Source organism: Oncorhynchus masou, chromosome 8 (assembly GCF_036934945.1).
Source record: "Oncorhynchus masou masou isolate Uvic2021 chromosome 8, UVic_Omas_1.1, whole genome shotgun sequence".
Lineage (NCBI taxonomy): Eukaryota > Metazoa > Chordata > Actinopteri > Salmoniformes > Salmonidae > Oncorhynchus > Oncorhynchus masou.
In genome coordinates, this window is record NC_088219.1 from 16,418,602 (window position 1) to 16,443,110 (window position 24,509).

At 42.9% G+C, this 24,509-nt stretch overlaps 1 protein-coding gene across 1 annotated transcript in view; it reads right to left on the bottom strand.

Moving 5' to 3' along the window:
- Nucleotides 1–24,509, bottom strand: part of LOC135544223 (ryanodine receptor 1-like) — a 94,002-nt gene that overhangs the window by 7,335 nt on the left and 62,158 nt on the right. Inside the window, exons 73-95 of the mRNA XM_064971676.1 lie at nt 21,875–22,045; nt 21,684–21,743; nt 20,742–20,876; nt 20,497–20,609; nt 20,115–20,211; nt 19,914–20,020; nt 19,737–19,788; nt 19,544–19,636; nt 16,614–16,713; nt 16,054–16,133; nt 15,899–15,975; nt 14,514–14,587; nt 11,524–11,604; nt 11,278–11,366; nt 10,769–10,897; nt 10,219–10,323; nt 2,883–2,964; nt 1,463–2,778; nt 1,340–1,352; nt 1,222–1,294; nt 919–1,081; nt 698–784; nt 141–425 (exon numbers count right to left, since the gene is read on the bottom strand). Of these exons, the coding sequence (XP_064827748.1) occupies nt 141–425; nt 698–784; nt 919–1,081; nt 1,222–1,294; nt 1,340–1,352; nt 1,463–2,778; nt 2,883–2,964; nt 10,219–10,323; nt 10,769–10,897; nt 11,278–11,366; nt 11,524–11,604; nt 14,514–14,587; nt 15,899–15,975; nt 16,054–16,133; nt 16,614–16,713; nt 19,544–19,636; nt 19,737–19,788; nt 19,914–20,020; nt 20,115–20,211; nt 20,497–20,609; nt 20,742–20,876; nt 21,684–21,743; nt 21,875–22,045 (3,582 nt within the window). The remainder of the gene's footprint in view (nt 1–140; nt 426–697; nt 785–918; nt 1,082–1,221; nt 1,295–1,339; nt 1,353–1,462; nt 2,779–2,882; nt 2,965–10,218; nt 10,324–10,768; nt 10,898–11,277; nt 11,367–11,523; nt 11,605–14,513; nt 14,588–15,898; nt 15,976–16,053; nt 16,134–16,613; nt 16,714–19,543; nt 19,637–19,736; nt 19,789–19,913; nt 20,021–20,114; nt 20,212–20,496; nt 20,610–20,741; nt 20,877–21,683; nt 21,744–21,874; nt 22,046–24,509) is intronic.

A 24,509-nucleotide genomic window follows, 5' to 3' on the forward strand; every position in this document is an offset into this window, starting at 1 on the left:
GAGCAGTAGTAGATGTAGTAGCAGCAGTAGCAGTATTAGTAGTAGTAGCAGTAGCAGTATTAGTAGTAGCAGCAGTAGTAGACGTAGTAGCAGTAGTAGTAGCAGCAGTATTAGTAGCAGCATTACTGTAGAAGCCTCACCTTTAGACAGTTGTAACCGATGATGCAGAGGAAGGCGATGACAGTGTGCAGGGTAGCCAGGAAGGTAAGGGTGGGCTGCATGTAGCCAGTGCTCTCCTCCAAGAAGAAGTAGACTGGGCCATCCTCCTCTTCCTCGTCTCCTCCTTCCTCTCCACCAGATCCCTCCATCTCCTCTGCTGAGCCCTCAAACAGCCCAATTCCCTCAAACAGCACTCCCAACCCTGAGCCCTCAAACATGCCAGAGCCCTCCACCTCATCACCTTCTCCAGGGGGGCTGTCCGACACCTGCACAATGCACACAGGCAGACACAGAAAAACAAATACATTACTAACATTTAACTCTAGATGTTATAGGCATTCGAATTGAAGGCAGTCAATTCATGAAGGGATTTGAATAAAATATTAAAAAATTGCAAAAACTTTTGAATGAAATCGTTTCAAACTTTCAGTTTATTGAGAAGTCATTGAAAATAGATGCTGTTTGTTTCAATTATAGAATCGGAGTGATGGTAAGATATTTAAAGGTGACATAAGATAATATAGCAGCATTTCTTGACCTTGTAGAAGAGTAGAATAAAGTTCAGGGCAAATGCAATGAACAGTGCCAGAAAACGCAGATTGTAAAAGTTCCGAGAGAGGTAGTTCTGGGAAAGAGACAAAATAAGTTGTATTAATCACAGGTGGATAGTGGAATTGACAGTCTGCAAATTGCGACATCAACACGTTGCAAAAACTACTGCAGGATAGCAATTATTTATTAGACACTATCATGTCTAACCAAGAATTTGTTTCTTTGGATGTCCAGCTCAGTCCAGAGTTGGAACCCTTGCTCCCTGTGTTGCTTCTTATCTTTCTTAGACTTGGGTTTCTTTTCTATCGCTTCCTCCTGCTTCTCATCTTTGGTCTCAGCTTCTTTCTCGGCCTTCTCTCCATTTTCAGTGCTGAGAATTAAGTAATAGGGTGTTTTTTGGCACATTCCAACAAACACCACAACATTATAAAGCATGTACAGTATGGTTTATAAATGGGGATGAAAGAGTTAATCTACTGTACATGTAGGAAGATGGCCTGAGGTACTCACTCTGCCTTCTCAGGCTCTGGAGGGGGCTCCTTTATGGCAGGAGCAGAAGCCGGTTCATCAGCTAGGCCATCAGCTGCTTGGCCATCAGCAGCTTGGCCATCAGCTGCTGCAGCATCACCCTCCTCTGGTTGCTGCCAACCACAAGAAAAAGGTCATTAGTATATGTGAATCTACACATACGTTACTGGAAAGCTCACCATGCACTTCTTTGTCTCTGCATTAGAAAGAAAAGTTGCCTCACCCGTTTTCTCTTGGTCAAAGGAGTACCCTCGGGAGTAGGAGGCTCAACAGTGGCCTCAATTCCCATGTCACCAAGTCCACCAGGAGCATCGATGCGTGGTGTCCCCCCACCTTCCTTGTCTTTATTGTCCTCCTCCTCCTCCTCCTCCTCCTCTCCACCGCCTGTATCTATTTGGTCAGTCACCCCTCCTGCCTCCTGCTCCTTCCCAACCCCAGGCTCCCCTGCCAGGTCCCCATGCACCTCATCCTGGGTGGGGTCAGGCATACTGGCCAGGATCTCTGTCACTGTGATGTTCTTTGCTCCCTCCACCAGGCCTCCGCCAAATAGAGTTTGCCAGATGAGCAGGAAGAAGCCCTTACATACGCTGTAGATGAAGTGCAGGATGCCGATGAGGATAGTCCAGAAGAAAGTAGCCAGACCCACCACTATCTGCTTGATGGTCATCTTCCTTACTCTGCGGTATTGCCGTCGCAGGTTACGGAATGTGAAGATACTCAGGAAGTTCAATACGCTGTTGATGAAGTCTGCAAAGGCAGAGATGGACTCTGGCTCTCCTTCCTCTCCATTGCCGCCTTCATCTCCACCTCCTCCTGCATCAGTTCCTCCTTCAGCTGGATCATCATCATCCTTCTCCTCCTCCTCCTCCTCCTCCTGCTCCGAGATCTGGGAGGCAATGTTCATCTCAAAGATAGTGTCCTCGCAGAAGTTGACAAACATCTCCATCTTCTCCGACTCGCCCCCCTCATTAACCACATCAAAGATGAACTGTCGTTTGGACTCTCTGACCTGAGGCATCTCCCACTGTGTGCGGTTGACCTCGCTGATCTCAAAGTAAATACGCTCTATCTTCCTGCTGGCACCCATGATCTCTATACGGCCCAGGAAGGGGCGGAAGTAGTTGAGTACACTCTCTGCCTGCTCTAAGAAGTTCTTCAGCCTGAGGTCATGAGGCACATGTTCAGACAGGTTTGTCAGCAACACTGCAATGTTAAAGCCAATGTCTTTAGCCGGCTCCTGGAAGCGGTCGGCAAACTCCTCAAAGTTTATCATGTCGTTCTCATCAGCCTCTGAGCAGGACAACAGGAATTGGATCTCAGAGGGAGAATACTGTTTCTGGCTGTCCATGGCCTTCTGAAAGTCTTTCTTAGAGATTAACCCTCGGGGGTCGGTCACGTAATCACGGAAGGCGTCTGACGCCACAATGTCCTTCAGTTTGAGGAACATGTCAAAGAACTTGAGGATCATCTCCACGTTGCTGGAGGACTCCACCAGCATGTCCACCATCTGACGGGCAATGGTGCCGTTCACCACATTACCTGAAACACAACATTACAAGGAGGCAAATCATGAAGGAGGTGGGAGAAATTAAAGAGAAAAACAGAAGAAAGTTAGAAAGTCTGTCATAAAAATGTAATTTTACCCTCTAGTAGAGAGAGCAGCATAACCACCATCTCTTTCTGAAGGTCAAGTAGCTCCTTCAGCAGGCCAATCTGGCTGGAGTCCTACGAGACAGCACAAACATATACACAACGCTTCACAACAATAGCATTTACCGTTACTATAGTGCATTTCAGGCCTGCAGACTTCTAATGATAGTGAAGATAATTCTTCTGCCAATGAAATCTCAAATGGTCGGAGAATCTAGAAGTATTCATGCAGTATGATAATAGTGAGAGGGATGGTCCGAACACATATGGTTTGGATTTCAGACCAAACACCTTGCATTAATACTGTATATATATTCAATGAGTTTATCAGCATAATGATTTCCCAATCTGAATGAATCCGCTGAAAAATACAGTACCAGTCAAAAGTTTGGACACCTACTCATTCAAGGGTTTTTCTTTATTTTACTATTTTCTACATTGTAGAATAATAGTGAAGACATCAAAACTCTGAAATAACATACAGTGGGGCAAAAAATGATTTAGTCAGCCACCAATTGTGCAAGTTCTCCCACTTAAAAAGATGAGAGAGGCCTGTAATTTTCATCATAGGTACACTTCAACTATGACAGACAAAATTAGGGGAAAAAAATCATGAAAATCACACTGTAGGATTTTTAATGAATTTATTTGTAAATTATGGTGGAAAATAAGTGTTTGGTCAATAACAAAAGTTTATCTCAATACTTTGTTATATACCCTTTGTTGGCAATGACAGAGGTCAAATGTTTTCTGTAAGTCTTCACAAGGTTTTCACAGATCTCCCCTAGAGCAGTGATGTTTTGGGGCTGTTGCTGGGCAACACGGACTTTCAACTCCCTCCAAAGATTTTCTATGGTGTTGAGATCTGGAGACTGGCTAGGCCACTCCAGAACCTTAATGCTTCTTACGAAGCTACTCCTTTGTTGCCCGGATGGTGTGTTTGGGATCATTGTCATGCTGAAAGACCTAGCCACGTTTCATCTTCAATGCATTTGCTGATGGAAGGAGGTTTTCACTCAAAATCTCACGATACATGGCCCCATTCATTCTTTCCTTTACACCAGGGGTGTCAAAGTCAAATGGACGGAGGGCCAAATAAAAAATTTAGCTACAAGCCGAGGGCCGGACTGTTCGAATGTTCATTGAAAATTTTTTAAATGACGCATATAGTCTAGTGAACCTAATTGAACCTACTGAAAACCTAACAAATATATTCCAATATGATCAGATAAATAAAGCAATATTTTCTTATGGCTCTGTCAGTAATCTTTAATTTTCAACAGACACAAAAGACAAATTTCCTTTATATAAAAATCCCCATAACATGAACATTAAATGAAAGAAACCGGTATTCAAGGCACCATCAGTAGCCTATATTTTCTATTTTAGCAAAAGTGGGCTAAATTTACTTCAAAGAAAAAAACAATAATAGCAATTTTCTATCATCCACTCAACTGAAATATTTTTAAAATATAATTGGATTGAAATACAATAAAATAAAGTGCAAAAATCTATTAATCAAAAACAACACTTTGTTCCTCACGAAGCTCGAAACATCTTTGAAGCACCTTTCCCTGGCTTAGCCATCGCACCTCTGTGTGATAAGGCAAATCACCATGCTCCGTTTCTAACTCCGTCAGAAATGCCTTGAACTGGCGGTGATTCAAACCTTTGGCTCTGATAAAGTTAACTGTGCGCGTGATGATGCTCATTTCATGCTCCATTTTCAAGGCTTTACCGCACAACGCTTCCTGGTGTATGATACAATGATAAGCTGTCAGCTCACCTGTCGCGTTTTCCTCTTGCATCTTTTCCCGTATCTTCGCCACCAGTCCGCTCCTGTGTCCACACATCGCAGGTGCTCCGTCGGTTGTCAAACCCACGAGTTTTTCCCAAGGCAGCTCCATCTCATTTACACATCTTGACACCTCTTCATACAAATCATGCCCCGTAGTTGTGCCATGCATAGGACGTAAAGCCAAAAACTCCTCTGTCACGCTTAGGCTGGAGTCCACTCCGGGATGAAAATTGACAACTGGGCAATGTCAGAAATGTCGGTGCTCTCATCCACAGCCAAGGAATATGCAATGAAATCTTTTCCCTTTTCACAAGCTGCTCTTTTAGATTGATGGACAACTGGTCTACTCTCTCGGCAATGGTGTTTCTGCTCAGACTCACATTTAAAAAGAGTTGCCTTTTTTCTGGGCAAACTTCGTCACAAACTTTAATCATGCAGTTTTTGATGAAATCCCCCTCCGTAAATGGCCGATTTAGCGATCTCTTCTGCCAAAATAAAACTGGCCTTGACAGCAGCCTGGCCTTGTGATTTGGCTTTTTTGAACAGAGCCTGTCGAGATTTGAGGCCTCGTTTTAATTCCTCTGCCTTTTGTAGCCTTTGTTCCATGTCCATATTCTTGTTTTTGTCCGCGTGTTTCGTTTCATAATGTCGTCTCAGATTATACTCTTTCAGTACCGCCACACTTTCTCCACACAGAAGACACACAGGTTTTCCAGCTACCTCCGTGAACATATACTCCGACTCCCACCTTGTTTGAAACCCCGGTTCTCAGTGTCCACCTTCCGTTTTGCCATTTTTGATGGGTATCTGAAAGTTAATTTTACTGTGATGCTGACGACTGCTGTGCCAATAAATATTGAAATGAAGCAGCCTACTGCTCGGTGCGTCACCGTTGCATTGTGGGAAATGTAGTATTGGTGCGTGTAAAAGATCTGCGGGCTGCCGGCTTGCTGCGGTCTGCGGGCCGGTTCTAATAATAAATCAAGATCATCCCAGGGGCCGTAAAAAACCTTCTCGCGGGCCGGATGTGGCCCGCGGGCCTTGACTCTGACATATGTGCTTTACACGGATCAGTCGTCCTGGTCCCTTTGCAGAAAAAACAGCCCCAAAGCATGATGTTTCCACCCCCATGCTTCACAGTAGGTATGGTGTTCTTTGGATGCAACTCAGCATTCTTTGTCCTCCAAACACGACAAGTTGAGTTTTTACCAAAAAGATCTCTATTTTGATTTCATCTGACCATATGACATTCTCCCAATCTTCTTCTGGATCATCCAAATGCTCTCTAGCAAACTTCAGACAGGCCTGGACATGTACTGGCTTAAGCAGGGGGACACGTCTGGCACTGGAGGATTTGAGTCCCTGGCGGCGTAATGTGTTACTGATGATAGGCTTTGTTACTTTGGTCCCAGCTCTCTGCAGGTCATTCACTAGGTCCCCCCGTGTGATTCTGGGATTTTTGCTCACCGTTCTTGTGATCATTTTGACCCCACGGGGTGAGATCTTGCGTGGAGCCCCAGATAGAGGGAGATTATCAGTGGTCTTGTATGTCTTCCATTTCCTAATAATTGCTCCCACAGTTGATTTCTTCAAACCAAGCTGCTTACTTATTGCAGATTCAGGCTTCCCAGCCTGGTGCAGGTCTACAATTTTGTTTCTGGTGTCCTTTGATAGCTTGGCCATAATGGAGTTTGGAGTGTGACTGTTTTAGGTTGTGGACAGGTGTCTTTTATACTGATAAAAAGTTCAAACAGGTGCCATTAATACAGGTAACGAGGGGAGGACAGATGAGCCTCTTAAAGAAGAAGTTACAGGTCTGTGAGAGCCAGAAATGTTGCTTGTTTGTAGGTGACCAAATACTTATTTTCCACCATAATTTGCAAATAAATTCATTAAAAATCCTACAATGTGATTTTCTGGATTGTTTTTCTCATTTTGTCTGTCATAGTTGAAGAGTACCTATGATGAAAATTACAGGCCTCTCATATTTTTAAGTGGGAGAACTTGCACAATTGGTGGCTGACTAAATACTTTTTTGCCCCACTGTATATGGAATCATGTAGTAACCAAAAAAGTGTTAAACAAATTCAAATATATTTTATAATTGAGATTCTTCAAAGTAGCCTTGATGACAGCTTTGCACCCTCTTGGCATTCTCTCAACCAGCTTCACGAGGTAGTCACCTGGAATGTGTTTCAATGAACAGGTGTGCCTTGTTAAAAGTAAATATGTGGAATGTATTTCCTTCTTAATGTGTTTGAGCCAATCAGTTGTGTTGTGACAAGGTAGGGGTGGTATACAGAAGATAGCCCTATTTGGTAAAAGTCCAAGTCGATATTATGGCAAGAACAGCTCAAATAAGCAAAGAGAAATGACAGTCCATCGTTACGTTAAGACATGAAGGTCAGTCAATCCAGAAAAAATGAAGTTTCTTCAAGTGCAGTCGCAAAAACCATCAAGCTTTATGATGAAACTAGCTCTCATGAGAACCGCCACAGGAAAGGAAGACCCCGAATTACCCCTGCCTCAGAGTTATCAGCCTCAGAAATCGCAGCCCAAATAAATGCTTCACAGAGTTCAAGTAACAGACATCTCCACTTCAACTGTTCAGAAGATACTAGGTGAATCAGGCCTTCATGGTTGAATTGCTGCAAAGAAACCACTACTAAAGGACACCAATAAGAAGAGACTTGCTTGGGCCAAGAAATATGAGCAATGAACATTAGACTGGTGGAAATCTGTCCTTTGGTCTGATGAGTCCAAATTTGAGATTTTTGGTTCCATCCGCTGTTTTTTTGTGAGACGCAGAGGAGGTGAATGGATGATCTCTGCATGTGTGGTTCCCACCGTGAAGCATGAAGGAGGAGGTGTGATGGTGTGGGGGTGTTTTGCTGGTGACACTATCTGTGATTTATTTAGAATTCAAGGCACATTTAACCAGCATGGCTACCACAGTATTCTGCAGCGATTCGCCATCCCATCTGGTTTGTGCTTAGTGGGACTATCATTTGTAAATGCTTATGTTAAAACTGCCATTACAGTAAATTCTTATGTGAAAACTGCCATTACAGTAAATGGCCATGTCAAAACTGCCATTACAGTAAATGCCCATGTCAAAACTACCATTACAGTAAATGCCCATGTCAAAACTGCCATTGCAGTAAATGCCCATGTCAAAACTACCATTACAGTAAATGCCCATGTCAAAACTGCCATTACAGTAAATGCCCATGTCAAAACTGCCATTACAGTAAATGCTCATGTCAAAACTGCCATTACAATAAATGCTTATGTTAAAACTGCCATTACAGTAAATGCTTATGTTAAAACTGCCATTACAGTAAATACTTACATCAAAACTGCCATTACAGTAAATGCTCATGTCAAAACTGCCATTACATTAAATGCTTGTTAAAACTGCAATTACAGTAAATGCTTATGTTAAAACTGCCATTACAGTAAATGCTTATGTTAAAACTGCCATTACAATAAATGCTTATGTTAAAACTGCAATTACAGTAAATGCTTATGTCAAACCTGCCATTACAATAAATTCTTATGTTAAAACTGCAATTACAGTAAATGCTTCTGTTAAAACTGCGTTTGCAGTAAATGCTTATGTTAAAACTGCCAATACAGTAAATGCTTATCTTCACGGTAAGACAGAATGAGATGAGGGTTAACGGGATATCCCCTTTGCTTTCATTTTATTGAGGTATACATTTAAAATATTTCATCATAAATGATTAACCGATCAGGAAAAATGAAATGTTACTACATCAACTAACATTTGACATGTATACAACTTACAATTCATGAGAGCCTGTAAGTTCACTTGGTTTTCGGCCAACAACATATAGTTTAAGAGTTTTTAAAAGTGAAAAAGAATATACATTTTACACAGAAAGACCAGAGAGCAACATGCATCTACAACTTTATGCTGGGGCAATGTTATAATTAGTCAGAAAGCATCCCATCATACACACACACACACACACACACAGTCAAAACATGACGGTGTCCAGGTCACTCTAACCCCTATACAGTGTACGCTCCATCAGGGGAGTGTTAAATGGCTGTCCCTTCATTCAGCGAGCTTTACTTTCACCTACTTTTAAGCATTTCACTTTCCTATCCCTAATGTAGGTTAGTAATGTCATTGTATAAAGCACTTGAAGTTACCCAAATAAAGCAATGTTTCCCTTGTTGCAGTAGGTTGTGTTGCTACTGTTCTGGAGGTTGACATACAATATTATTGAATTACAAAATAAGTATTTTTCTACTTCTTATTCTAGCCTTAAAGGCAGGTGAGTATAAAACAAACTGAGAAAAACGCAGAGATGAATCAGGAGCAAACTGGTAAACACCCAATCACATCGATGATAGATACATAAAATGAGTACATACTTTACCCTGCATAGACCATGTGAAAGACAGTTTCCATAACCAATATCTCATAGGATTTGTAAACGATAAAAACATAAAGACAGTGCTACATTTCAAAGTACTTGGATTTTACAGTTGGCTATAGTTTCATCAAGGTGTTACGTACTAACATTACACTGCTAATATATTTCATTATCAGTACATATAACTTATCAATCTATGAACGGTTTACTTGTAACTAACATACTTACAGTACGGTACAAATAGGCCGTTACTTTCTTCAGTGAAAAAAGGAGTACCAATGTTCAATAGTGTTCCAGTCATGTATGTGGTGTGTCTGCAAGCCAGTGCATTAGTGTGAATGGCAGGTAGAAAAAGAGAGTGTGCATGAGGAGATATCTGTGAGGAGATATCTGTGAGGAGATATCTGTGAGGAGATATCTGTGAGGAGATATCTGTGAGGAGATATCTCTGAGGAGATATCTGTGAGGAGATATCTGTGAGGAGATATCTGTGAGGAGATATCTGTGAGGAGATATCTGTGAGGAGATATCTGTGAGGAGATATCTGTGAGGAGATATCCCTGAGGCTGATTGCTTCATGCCTGGGAGTAAGAGAGGACACTTTCATGTAGCAGAGGTTTTTAGCATCACAATAAGATCTAGTTTACCATTCCAGATTCACTTTCTATAAACTACTTTCATGGTAAATATATATTTTTGAAATTACAGACTTATCAGTCAAACAATGCAACAAAAGTGTTCAAGTTGTTGGCTTGAAAGGCGTTTGTTAAATGCATAGTTGGCAGTCAAGTGTAAGCTCAGAGCAGATTTTCACACCAGAAATGGTAACACAGGCCACTTTGATATGTGAAACCACAATCCTTTAATAAAAAGTGCACAAAATAGCCTATACCATGAAATGTAGATGCAAGTGTATTTTGTGCACAGCGTAGTTACATACAGATGATTTTTGTGGGCATTTACATGCCAGATACATATATAAATATATACAAACTATGTAATTTCCTTATGCACATCCAACTTTAGTGTAAGGTACACAATGTGTGGTTTCTAGGGGGATTAGTAGCCATGTTTTGTGTGCTGAGATGTGTATGTTGATATTTTGAGGCAGGTAGCTTGTACCTGTGCCAGCTTCATCATCAAGTGGGCAAAGACGTGGAGGAAGCCTACTACTGCATCCCACAGCCTGCTGTGGGTCAGGGACTGCTGGTTGCCTGTACACGGACCCTGAGGGGAGACCACCGGTTACGTACGGTCACATACATACCCAGTAACATCCAGTCATCAAATCAAATCTATTTATAAAGCCCTTCTTACATCAGCTGATATCTCAAAGTGCTGTACAGAAACCCAGCCTAAAACCCCAAACAGCAAGCAATGCAGGTGTAGAAGCACAGTGGCTAGGACAAACTCCCTAGAAAGGCCAGAACCTAGGAAGAAACCTAGAGAGGAACCGGGCTATGAGGGGTGGCCAGTCCTCTTCTGGCTGTGCCGGGTGGAGATTATAACAGAACATGGCCAAGATGTTCAAATGTTCATAAATGACCAGCAGGATCAAACAATAATAATCACAGTAGTTGTCGAGGATGCAACAGGTCAGCATCTCAGGAGTAAATGTCAGTTGGCTTTTCAGTCATCTACATACTGTACAGATGAATGTGTTTATACTCACCTGGATGTACTCAGTCAGGCTGTTAAAGATCTGTTTAGCCACTGTCATGGCCTTGGAGAAGTTCTTCTTGCCTGGCTCATCGATGATCTCTTTCCCAGAGTAATACCAGTAGAAATCACTGATTGACTCCTTTAGAGAGAGTGAAAGATAGAGAGCGAGAGATGGAGAAAGTGAGAGGGTAAACGAGTGAGGGTGAATGAGAGAGAGAGAGAGAGAGAGGGGGGGTGAGAGAGAGAGAGGGTGGGTGAGAGAGAGAGAGAGAGGGTGGGTGAGAGAGAGAGGGGGGGTGAGAGAGAGAGAGGGTGGGAGAGAGAGAGGGTTAGAGAGAAAGCCACTGTGCTTCTGCATTTCTTGCTCTTTGTAGTTTTAGGTTGGGTTTCTGCACTTTATGACAACTGCTGATGTAAAAAGGGCTTTATAAAATTCATTAGAAATGTGAATTTTCATGGTAAAAGGGACAACAGGGCACCTTTTTAACAGGTATGTGTTAATAGTCAGAGTCCCAGTACCTGCAGTCGGAGGAGGTAATCCACAGTGCAGATGATGATGTTGATAGTGGTGGTGCTGCCTGTCTGTGTCCTCAAGTAGTTCTGGAAATCTGGAGTAAAAACAGAGTCCACTCAAATAGACTGCCAACATTTGATTAGCATTACAGCAAGTCATAATTCAATGTCATTGTCCTAAGTGTTGCTGTGCCCCCACAGATGAATCCATCATTCCCTAAATAGAACACCATTGGATAATATTTTTCTCACCGTTATTGTGGCCCTCACAGAGCAGCTGCAACATGCGGAACAGATCACATGTAAACTCATCATCCGACATGACTTTCTCACCTAGAGAGGTCAGACAAAGGGGCAGAGGATCAGACGAGTTTTAGGGGTACTGGATGTATTTGACATAAGGGGGGTTCAGTCAGGCCGCCTCTATCTATCTGTATGTAATGTAGGTGGGAGACTAACTAGACAATTTGAGCCATTCATCCGAATGTTAGCCAGTGTCTGCCATGTTCAGAAGCACACATGCTTGCAGCAATAAGGTGAGTGTGATGATGATTTCACACCTCTCCATCACGTCTGCATAATCATATTAGTAAGAGCTGCAATAGCCTCCTCCTTACGGACGGTCCATCTTCCTTTAGTTCATACTGAGATGTTCACTGTAACTACAATATAGAAAACTTCAAACACTTGCTGAATCATGGCCAATAGGTTGGCATGTACTGTAAAAGCACATTCACAACAACAAGCAACGATAAGAACTTCTGCACTTTAATACACATAATCAAACACCATTATGTCACATACATAAACACATAAAGAAACAGTTCTCCATCAACACTGAAAACACAGTATACTAAATACACAGTATACATACAGATAAACGTACATGGTCACATCAACATGTATAGATACAATGGACAACACTGTATACCGCACAGACATTCAACATAATGGAGAAGTTGACCCTGTTAGTTCCTTAGTCAGTGCATGCAGAAACACAGTCATGCAGCACAGACCTACTGCACTCCTCTACCGCCACTGAATGTGGGTTAAGAGGGACAGAGTTTGGACTTCTGTCTAAGCAAGGTCGAGTGGAGGAGGGACGATGTCATTGTGGGGGGATTACAGTGTAAGTCATGTGAGGGTTCAGAGGTGGGTGGGGCAGACAGAGTGCTGATCTAGGGTCAGTTTACCGTTCATATCATAAAAAATATGATTACAGCGCATTCGGAAAGTATTCAGACCCCTTCCTTTTTCCACATTTTGTTACGTTACAGTCTGATTCCAAAATGGATACCATAAAAAAAATCCTCATCAATCTACATACTACATAATGACAAAGCGAAAACAGATTTTTGGGAATTCTTTGCTAATTTATTAAAAATCAAAAACAGAAATACCTTATTTACATAAGACCCTTTGCTATGAGACTCGAAATTGAGCTCAGGTGCATTTGTTCCCCTTGATCATCCTTGTTCTTACAACTTGATTGGAGTCCACCTTTGGTAAATTCAAATGATTGGACATGATTTGGAAAGGCACACGCCTGTCTATATAAGTTCCCACAGTTGACAGTGCATGTCAGAGCAAAAACCAACCCATGAGGTCGAAGGAATTGTCCTTAGAGCTCAAAGACAGGATTGTGTCGAGGTACAGATCTGGGGAAGGGTACAAAAAATGTCTGCAGCATTGAAGGTCCCCCAAGAACACAGTGGCCTCCATCATTCCTAAATGGAAGAAGTTTGGAACCACCAAGACTCTTCCTAGAGCTGGCATCCCGGCCAAACTGAGCAATCGGGGTAGAAGGGCCTTGGTCAGGTAGTCGACCAAGAACCCAATGGTCACTCTGACAGAGCTCCAGAGTTCTTCTGTGGAGATGGGAGAACCTTCCAGAAGGACAACCATCTCCGCAGCACTCCACCAATCAGGCCTTTCTAGTAGAGTAGCTAGACGGAAGCCACTCCTCATTAAAAGGCATGACAGCCCGCTTGGAGTTTGACAAGATTCTGTGTACGACTGGGTCGCTCAGGGTCTGAACACCATTTTTTTTTTGTTATACATTTGCAAACATTTCTAAAAACCTGTTTTTCCTTTTTCATTATGAGGTATTGTGTGTAGATTGATCAGGGGAAAAAACAAGTTAATCAATTTTAGAATAAGGCTGAACATAAAATGTGGAAAAAGTCAAGGGGTCTAAATACTTTCCAAATGCACTGTATATGGACAGATCCTAGATAAGCAATCCTACTCTGAGACACTTTGTGGATACAGGCCCAGAGCTACAAACACTGGGGATTAATATGAGCGATAGATAGATCCAGATATTGAGCTTATTCCGTGCTCAGGAAGTCTGATCGCAATAGTGGTGAGCTTCTGAGTTTCAGTAGATCTGTGGTTAGCCACTCAATGGGAAAAACACTTTTCAGTCATTGTCTGTTGTTAGGGTACATTACTCTTTGAGAGTTTAATAAGTTTACTATGAATACAGTATATAGTCATGTACAGTATCTACCCAAGTAACAATGGAATTGGCATTACTTGACATGACTGAAAGGTTATTTCATAAACTCCTTGAGTGTGAAATTGAGTAAAGGTGGGGCCCCACAACACAAGATAATTAAGAGCTAAAGAAAATGAAGAGACAGGAAGAGGGAGCAGGGAGGGCAATAGAAAGAGAAAAGGTAGAAAAACAGAGGGACAGAGGTATCATTTACCCCGTTCTGACTTCATGTCTGAGGACCAGCAAAGGAGGGAATGGGAAGAGAGGATAGGGGAGGGAGGGACACGATGATGGCAAGGTAGGGAAAGAGAGCGCTAGTGAGTTGATGGACAACAGTAGAACACTTAGGAGTTTTAAACTAAGAATTAGTTTAAAATAATTCTACATTTACAAAATATTTTACGAATTAACATTGAATGTAAACACAAAATATTAGCAAGTCAAAATACAGTACTAAAAAGACACCATGTAAATTCAAATTACCAACTGACAAGGTGTGAGCACTGACAAAATTACAGCCATATCAACACAAGAATCACTCAATCATTATTGGACAGCAGAGTTGATGGATGTTACTAATACTGAAAAAAGTGGAGGAACTCCCACTCAGTGACCATGGGCCCTGATACTGCACATGTGTGAGTGTGTGATTGTCTAGGCAGGACATAGATGCAAAGATGGTGTAAGGTGGTACAAAGTTGGTGTACCAGTGTCCAGTACAGTGAGAGCTTTAAAGACTTACTTGTTCCCTCCTCCGACAACATGCCCAGACCCTCTGCCTTGTTCTGTCTCTCAAAGGCATTCAGGTCCAGGACACTGTCACGAAAAACAACATACAGTCAACTTTTATCAAACTTCATAAGCTGTTGGCTCCATTTTCCATTTATATACAAACGTTTGGGGTCACTTAGAAATGTCCTTGTTTTTGAAAGAAAAGCACATTTTTTGTCCATTAAAATAACATCAAATTGATCAGAAATACAGTGTAGACATTGTTAATGTTGTAAATTGCTATTGTAGCTGGAAACGGCAGGTTTTTTTTATGGAATATCTACATAGGCGTACAGAGGCCCATTATCAGCAACCATCACTCCTGTGTTCCAATGGCATGTTGTGTTAGCTAATCCAAGTTTATAATTTTAAAAGGCTAATTGATCAATAGAAAACACTTTTGCACTCTTTTAACAAGTTGAGTATCTGGAGCATTAGCATTTGTGGGTTTCGATTACAGGCTCAAAATGGCCAGAAACAAAGAACTTTCTTCTGAAAATTGTCAGTCTATTCTTGTTCTGAGAAATTAAGGCTATTCCATGCGACAAAATTTCCAAGAAACTGAAGATCTCGTACAACACTGTGTACTACTCCCTTCACAGAACAGCACCATCTGGCCCTAACCAGAATAGAATGAGGAGTGGGAGGCCCCGGTGCACAACTGAGCAAGAGTACAATTAGAGCGTCTAGTTTGAGAAACAGGCGCCTCACAAGTCCTCAACTGGCAGTTTCATTAAATAGTACCTGCAAAACACCAGATTTTAGAAAAGCAGGGCAGAATGGATATAGATCTATAAAAGTTTTGAAGAGGGGGATGACCGCGGCAGCTTTCCAATCTTTGGGGATCTCAGACGATACGAAAGAGAGGTTGAACAGGCTAGTAATAGGGGTTGTAACAATTTTGGCGGATAATTTTAGATTAGATTGTCTTGCCCAGATTTGTTCTTAACTGACTTGCCTGGTTAAATAAAGGTAAAAAAAAATAAAAATTACAAAATTGTAGGGGTCCAGATTTTGCAGCTCTTTCAGAACATCACCTGTCTGAATTTGGGTGAAGGAGAAATGGCGGGGGGGCTTGGGCAAGTTGCCGCAGGGGGTGCAGAGCTGTTGGCCGGGGTAGGGGGTAGCCAGGTGGAAAGCATGTCCAGTCGTAGAAAAATGCTTATTGAAAATACTGATTATCGTAGATTTATAGGTGGTGACAGTGTTTCCTAGCCTCAGTGGAGTGGGCAGGGAGGAGGTGCTCTTATTCTCCATGGGCTTTTCAGTGTCCCAAAACATTTTGGAATGAGTAGGTGTAATCCACACTTTTGACTGGTACTGTCCTTTATGAGTAATTCAGGGGTGAAGACAAACCTGCATGTCTGCATTAGAGCCTGGACACTCAAAAAGAAGCCAACATCCTTCTTGTCTTTCAAGTACTCAAGCATTTTCTGCAAGCAGACAGTGAGACCAGTCAATTACCACTCTATCCTCAGGTCAGATGGACAGCCCACTGAGAGAACACTTACCTGTTGAACCTCAATGTTACCACCGTTTAGGATGGAGATGCCCAATTTAAGGGTGGAGGACACCATGCAGCCAGTCTCACCTAGATGCAGAGAAAAGTACTCTTTACCATTCTAGATGAGGGTATGAATAATGTCCTTGATATGAGTCGACAATGACAGGTACCCTTCAAAGACATGCACTGTGATGGAGAGACATTGACTTGTAGTACTGCAGGGTTCTCCAATAGGCGGTCTGCAGGCCAAATTATTTTATTTGACTCCCCTCAAGTTTTTATGAGCAAAAAATAAGCCTCAATGTGATTTTAATTTAGGAAATCTGTTTTGAAGTATTCCTACGCATAAATAGAGGTATATATGATTGTATCCCAATGTAATCAAGGTTTGATTTTTTTTTTTTAAATACTAAATCTGTTTGGGATTCTTGTGGTCAAATTGAAGTGTACAAATGATTTATAACTAAATTATGTTCCGTCCCCCTGACCATCCTCTCAAGGAGTAATCATCCCACAGTTGAATGTAATTGGGGATCCTTGGTGTAACTGCATGGGTTGGGGAAGTACCTTTGCAAGCACTGATCATCTGCAGCACCATCTCAGCCGCCCCACGGTTATGGAGACGGGACTGCTGGTACAGAAGTCTCTGTTTCTCCATCTCTTTTTCCTGTGATGGACACAGATGCTGTGACTGTGTCCTGATGGTCACACAAAGAAGGAGAACAAGTGACAGTCACACAGTCCCTCTGCATTCACACAGCTAGTACATAGCTGTATAGACCTTCTCTCTAAGCTCCACTGATTTGCTGCCCTAAACTTTGTTTTATTAGTGTAGGCCTATTGTTTTAAATGCTTCATATACAATGCCAGTCAACGTTTGGACACACCTACTCATTGAAAGTTTTTTCTTTATTTTTACTATTTTCAACATTGTGGAAAAATAGTGAAAACATCAAACTATAAATAACACATATTGAATGGTATAGTAAGCAAAATAAAATTCAAAAATCTAAATATATTTTAGATTTTAGATTCTTCAAAGTATCCACCCTTTGCATTGATGACAACTTTGCACACACTTGGCATTTTCTCAACCAGCTTCATGAGGTAGTCACCTGGAATGCTTTTCCAACAGTCTTGAATGAGTTCCCGCATATGCGGAGCACTTGTTGGATGCTTTTCCTTCACTTTTCCTTAATTGAAATGCATTTCATGAAACTGGTAGAGAGAATGCCAAGAGTGTGCAAAGCTGTCATCAAGGCAAAATATATATATTTAAATTTTATTTCACCTTCATTTAACTAGGCAAGTCAGTTAAGAACAAATTCTTATTTACCATGACGGCCTACACCGGTCAAACCTGGATGACGCTGGGCCAATTGTGCGCCGTCCTTTAGACTCCCAACCATGGCCGGTTGTGATACAGCCTGGAATTGAACCAAGGTGTCTGTAGTGACGACTCAAGGACTGAGATGCAGTGCCTTAAACCGCTAATTTGTTCTTAACTGACTTACCTACTGTAGTTAAATAAAATAAAAAATACATTTGTTTAACACTTTTTGGTTACTACATGATTCCATATGTGTTATTTCATAGTTTGGATGTCTTCACTATTATTCTACAATATAGAATCTCAGTTTCTCGGTTTCTACTCTCCACCTCCATTTCTGAGTTGCCCTTTTCCTCTCATTGTATAGGGATAAACTCATTCAAACCTGCTTTATCTGCTTTTTGACTCGTTTTCCACACATTTCATTACTTCCATTCCACCTATCTGTTTCTTTCTCTCACCCATTCTCTCTCCCCAGTTAATTAGTCATGGAGTCGTTACACTACTTCTGCACGTTTGCTGACTGGAGCAAACGTTAGACTACAGCACACAGCCCTGATGGCCTTGCACGCTGCAGTGCTAGCCGTTGCAAAGAACCATACAGGATCTATTGAATAACCAGTGTCCCCCTTGGTGTCTTAAATAAATGTTATGACATTTTTATTTTAAAAAGCCCAAACATGTCTGTCACAGAACTACATTTGTAGTGTAAGCTTGCAACATTTTGACAAGTGCAATGTAATGCAATTAAGTATATAGAAGGTATAACAACTAATCAGATTTGATATTGTAACCAACATTTTCTTTTCAACCAAGACTTAATTACAATCTGAGAAACAGACAGGATCAGTTCTGTTCGAGATTCCATCTGAGAAACAGACAAGATCAGTTCTGTTAGAGATTCCATCTGAATCTACATGAAAGACCATAGGTGGGGTATGGTGGTATGAGCTGGCAGTGATAGACTAGACTTGGGACAATGTGTGGTAACCAACAACATGGCTAATGGCCTCCCACACTCTAAAGGTAACAATTTACAGACGCGGGAGTAATTTATATTTGTCCAAATATACCACTTACATACATAAGTGGTATAAAATACCAGTATACACACTGAGTGGACAAAACATTAGGAATAGCTGCTCTTTCTATGACAGACTGACCAGGTGAATCCAGGTGAAAGCTATGATTCCTTGTTGATGTCACCTGTTAAATCCACTTCAATCAGTGTAGGTGAAGGGAAAGGACAGGTTAAAGAAGGATTTTTCAGCCTTGGGACAATTGAGACATGGATTGTGTATGTGTGCCATTCAGAGGATTTATGTTCCTTTGAACGGGTTATGGTAGAAGGTGCCAGGAACACCGGTTTGAGTGTGTCAAGAACTGTAACGCTGCTGGAATTTTCACGCTCAACAGTTTCCCGTGTGTATCAAGAATGGTCCATAACCCAAAGGACGTCCAGTGAACTTGACAACTGTGAGAAGCATTGGAGTCAACATGGGCCAGCATCCCTGTAGAACGCTTTCGACACTTTGTAGAGTCCATCCCCCGGTGAATTGAGGCTGTTCTGAGGGAAAAAGGTGTGCAACTCAATATTAGGAAGGTGTTCCTAATGTTTTCTATGCTTAGTTTATACAAACTATGGAAATTATTAGATGTATTTCTGTCCAAAATAATAGAGGAGCCATTATATGATTGACAACAGTATTTGACCCATGTAAATACATTCTGACTGCCAAATTGAAGGAATTACTCATCAATAGAACTTTGTGCTATTGATGATGGTCCACATGATTGTGTATGGTCTAGATAAGTTGTATTTTCCCATCACTTTGTGAGTCATGCAACATCTACAGAATGTTAACGGCGTTGTTAACCACAACAGCCAGGTACAATCCAGAAACACTTGGAGTGAAGCAAAACACAAAGAAGGAGAACAAGTGACAAACAAATTACATAAGAGGAAGCAACAAGCATATAAAGGAACAGATAGAAGAGACAAAAGAGGGATGAGAGAGGAGAGAGAAGAGAGGAGACAGAGAGAGAGAAGAGCGATAGAGAACAGAGAGATGTGGTCGCATGCTGATGTGCAGTGGATGGTCACTCGATGCGTCGAGAGCCACCGCTCCAGTGTCTCCCTGCTCCCCTGCTCCTGGCTGCCCCATACCAGTTCTGTCTGTCGCACCTCAAAGGACATCTCATCCTCAGCCCCTTCCTCCACCTCCTCTCCCCCTTCGTCCTCCTCACCAATGTGGCAGCTCTACAACACACACAGACAAGGAAAAAATAAATGATATACTTTAAATACATTCGTATACAAATAACAATAACATGCTAAAATGTTCCATCATAAAACTCACCTTTGCCATAATATCAGCGTATGCCATATATAGGTAATCTGTATCAAGTTTACTGTAACGATGAGAAGAAACAGAGGCTTAGGCAACATGTCAAAAGGTTGAGATGCGTATTTAGTGTTGAATTCAATCCAAAAGCTGCTCAACTAACATGCTTGAGGGAGAAAAGGAGAGTCCCACCTCTTCTCTGTGAGAGCAGTACGACTGAAATGCAAAATGAGTTGGTGAAGGGGATCTGGCTTGGTCTCAGTCTCTTCCTCTTCCTCACCTTCCTGCTCCATGGCTTTCTGTGTTTGAGAAAGAGATGTGGGAGTGAAACTACAGGAGGAAACTCGCAGGTCCTGGAATCCTCAAAAGGTGAGTCAAGCATGCAGAGCTTACAGACAAGTCGTCTATCATTCTGTCCTCAAAGGAGTAGCCTTCAGTATGGATCCAGTTGCTTTTGTATCCTTCCAGGAACATATTGGAAGCTCTATGCCTGTGAGGCAGACAGAAAACCATGTTAGTGTCTGTATTTTACTTGTGGCTGTGTGTTACTTACTGCATATGTTTGAATGTGGAGGCAGGTAGCCTAACATTTTAGAATGTCGGACCAGTAACCGAAAAGTCGCTGGTTCTAATCTCTGAGCAGACTAGGTGAAAAATCTGTCGATGTGCACTTGAGCAAGACGCTTAACCCTAATTGCTTCTGTAAATCGCTCTGGATAAGAGTGCCTGCTAGATGACTCAAATGTAAATACAAGACTGTAATAGCGTCTCTAACCTTGGTAGGTTGTAGAGTGGAGTCATCCTAAAGCAGGCAACCACAGCCTTGCGTCTCTGCTTGGAGAGCAGTTTGTGCCACACAATCTTTTTGGATTTGAAGGGGTGCTCCGTCTAAGTGAGACGAGATAATTGAGAGAAACGGCACCACTGACATCATGCCATGTGTGTGAAGTAGGACTATAGGGATACTGTAGGATTATATTGATGTTGTAGTATTGAGGTACTGAGTGTACTACTACTCACCACCTCAATGTGATAGAGAACAGCTGACACCTCCTGCACCCTCTTCACCACTTTCTCTGGAGCGTCAGCATCCTCAGCCTTCCCTGCCATCTCCTTATACAGGGACATCTGCCAGCACATGGACGGGTTCTCCACCTGAACACAACACACTGCAGCTAGAGGAACGCACACTGCAGCTAGAGGAACGCACACTGCAGCCGAGGGAAAGCACAGTGCAGCCGGAGGAACGCACACTACAGCCGGAGGAACGCACACTGCAGCCGGGGGAACACACAGTGCAGCCGGATGAACACACAGTGCAGCCGGAGGAACACACAGTGCAGCCGGAGGAACACACAGTGCAGCCGGGGGAACACACAGTGCAGCCGGAGGAACACACAGTGCAGCCGGAGGAACACACAGTGCAGCCCGGAGGAACACTCAGTGCAGCCCGGAGGAACACACAGTGCAGCCAGGGGAACACACAGTGCAGCCCGGAGGAACACTCAGTGCAGCCCGGAGGAACACACAGTGCAGCCGGGGGAACACACAGTGCAGCCGGGGAAACACACAGTTCAGCCGGGGGAACACACAGTGCAGCCGGAGGAACACACAGTGCAGCCAGGGGAACACACAGTGCAGCCCGGAGGAACACACAGTGCAGCCCGGAGGAACACACAGTGCAGCCCGGAGGAACACACAGTGCAGCCGGGGGAACACACAGTGCAGCCGGGGGGTCAGACAGTGCAGCCCGGAGGAACACACAGTGCAGCCCGGAGGAACACACAGTGCAGCCCGGAGGAACACACAGTGCAGCCGGGGGAACACACAGTGCAGCCGGGGGGTCAGACAGTGCAGCCGCGGGAACACACAGTGCAGCCGGAGGAACACACAGTGCAGCCGGGGGAACACCACAGGACTTCACCATGTATCACTTTACTGCACCAACCCAGTCCATCTTACCTTGCCTTGAAGATGCAGGTTGTTTTGCAAAAACTCTCTTACTTCCTCATCCGTGTCCCTCTGGAAAACAAATGTTGTTTAACATTTATTTTGGAACCATTTCTGTGTCTGAATATACGGCCCTATGGGTCTGGCTCAAACAACTAGTCATACTAAGGCAGAGTTATTTAAGACAGCCGAGGGCAGACTACCAAAGAGTATCGTATCTTGGCCAGGTTGATAAGCTCCTGATCAGCAGGGGAGCACATGTTGAGGCCGATGGGGAGCATCTTTTTCAGGGCAGCCACAATAAGTGACGTCTGCACTGAGTAACGATCTCCCCGTCTTTTCTTCTTGGTACGCTCCACGTCTGAGCCACCAGCCTAAGAACACAAGGAGGGACCAAGCCAAGACCATAAGGAGGGATCAAGGCATCTTCTTCATGCATAAAGCCACAACCAATACATGCATTGAACAACATATCAATTACCACAGCTTAGCATTGAACAACATAGAAGTTAACATAGCTTAGTATTGAACAACATATACATTAACACTGCTTAGCATTGAACAACATATACATTAACACTGCCTAGCATTGAACAACATATACATTAACACTGCTTAGCACTGAACAACATATAGATCAACACTGCTTAGCATTGAACACCATCAATTACCACTGCTTAGCATTGAACAATATATCAATTAACACTGCTTAGCATTGAACCCATGGCACTGATTCGATGGCACAACACTCACAATCACTTACATGTTTCAATAAGAGTCCTGTTCTACCTCTTAACCATGAAAATAATTATTAATAAACCCTACAATAGAAAAGCAACTTATTCTACATTATACACTCAGTGGCCAGTTCATTAGGTACACCCATATAGTACTGGGTCAGACCCCCCCCCCCCCTTTGCCTCCAGAACAGCCTGAATTCTTCAGGGCATGGATTCTACAAGGTGTGGTTTCCTAAGTTACTCAATTGGTATCAGGGGACCTAACGTGTGCCAGGAAAACATACCCCCCATTATTTCACCACCAACCTCTGCCGTTAACACCAGGCAGGATGAGGCCATGGACTCATGCTCCTTATGCCAAATCCTGACAGAAACCGGGATTGGTCGGACCAGGCAATCTTTTTCCACTCCTCATTTGTCCGATGTTGGTGATCTTGTGCCCACTGGAGCTGCTTCTCCTTGTTTTTAGCTGATAGGATGGAACCTGGTGTGGTCGTCTGCTGCAACAGCCCATCTGTGACAAGGACTGATGAGTTGTGCGTTCCGAGATGGTGTTCTGCACACCACTGTTGTACTGCACCATTATTTGACTGTTTGTGGCCCGCGTCCTTCAACCTCTCTCATCAACAAGCTGTTTTTGCCTACAGGACTGCCGCTGACTTGATGTTTTTAGTTTGTCGCACCATTCTCTGTAAACCCTAGACACAGTTGTGCGTGAAAAGCCCAGGAGGCCAGCCGTTTCTGAGATAATGGAACCGGCGCACCTGGCACTAATGACGAAACCACGCTCAAAGTCACTTAGGTCACTTGCTTTTCCAATCGAACAGTAACTGAATGCCTTGATGCCTGTCTGACTGTTTTATATAGCAAGCCATGGCCACGAGACTGTAGGAGCCAACCATTTTTGTGAATGAGGTGGTGTACCTAATAAACTGACTACTGAGTGTATATTTACATTACATTAAATAATCTCCATCACGTGTCAAACACATTCCATGGAGGGCTGGGTGTCTGCTGGTTATCACTCCACCCTTGTACTTGATTGATGAATTGAGGTCACTGATTAGTAAGGAACTCCCCTCACCTGGTTGTCTAGGTCTTAGTTAAGAACTCTCCTCACCTGGTTGTCTAGGTCTTAGTAAGGAACTTCCCTCACCTGGTTGTCTAGGTCTTAGTAAGGAACTCCCCTCACCTGGTTGCCTAGGTCTTAGTAAGGAACTCCCCTCACCTGGTTGCCTAGGTCTTAGTAAGGAACTTCCCTCACCTGGTTGTCTAGGTCTTAGTAAGGAACTCCCCTCACCTGGTTGCCTAGGTCTTAGTAAGGAACCCCTCACCTGGTTGTCTAGGTCTTAGTTAAGAACTCTCCTCACCTGGTTGTCTAGGTCTTAGTAAGGAACTCCCCTCACCTGGTTGTCTAGGTCTTAGTAAGGAACTCCACTCACCTGGTTGTCTAGGCCTTAGTAAGGAACTCCCCTCACCTGGTTGTCTAGGTCTTAATTGAAAGGAAATCCCAAAAACCAGCAGACACTAGGCCATCCATGGAATGAGTTTGACATCCTAGATGTACATGACATCCACACTTTGTGCAATGTACTAAAAACCATAATGTGCTCTTGTCACATTATTTCCAGCTTGATACCTGCAATCCAGTGGAAATGTGACCATTGCTTCTCATTTCAATGACCTGTTGAGTTACAATGTGTCCCCATACCTGCTTACTCAGGCTGTAGCTATCACAAAATACCATTAATTAACAGTTAACACCCTCTAATATCAAAAGCCATGAAGTCATCTCTGAACCCTTCAGCCTAGGTAAGTTCCTCCACATCATCATATTATTCAGTATTTGCTGCAGGTGGACAGGCAATGTACTGATAAAAGAACCAAACTGCCCAGAATCAGGGCTACATCTCACCACCATAATGACCTGTTTCTGAACACTTGGCCGGTAAGGGGAGGGGAATGTGAGAATGTAACACTGTATTGAGAAGGACAGGGGTTGGAGCTGGGGTGGAGGGTGTTGGGGAGGACAACTGAAAGGAATCATTCTAATCTGTAGGACAGGAAATCAGTGAAACTGCACAGATAAAAACATGCT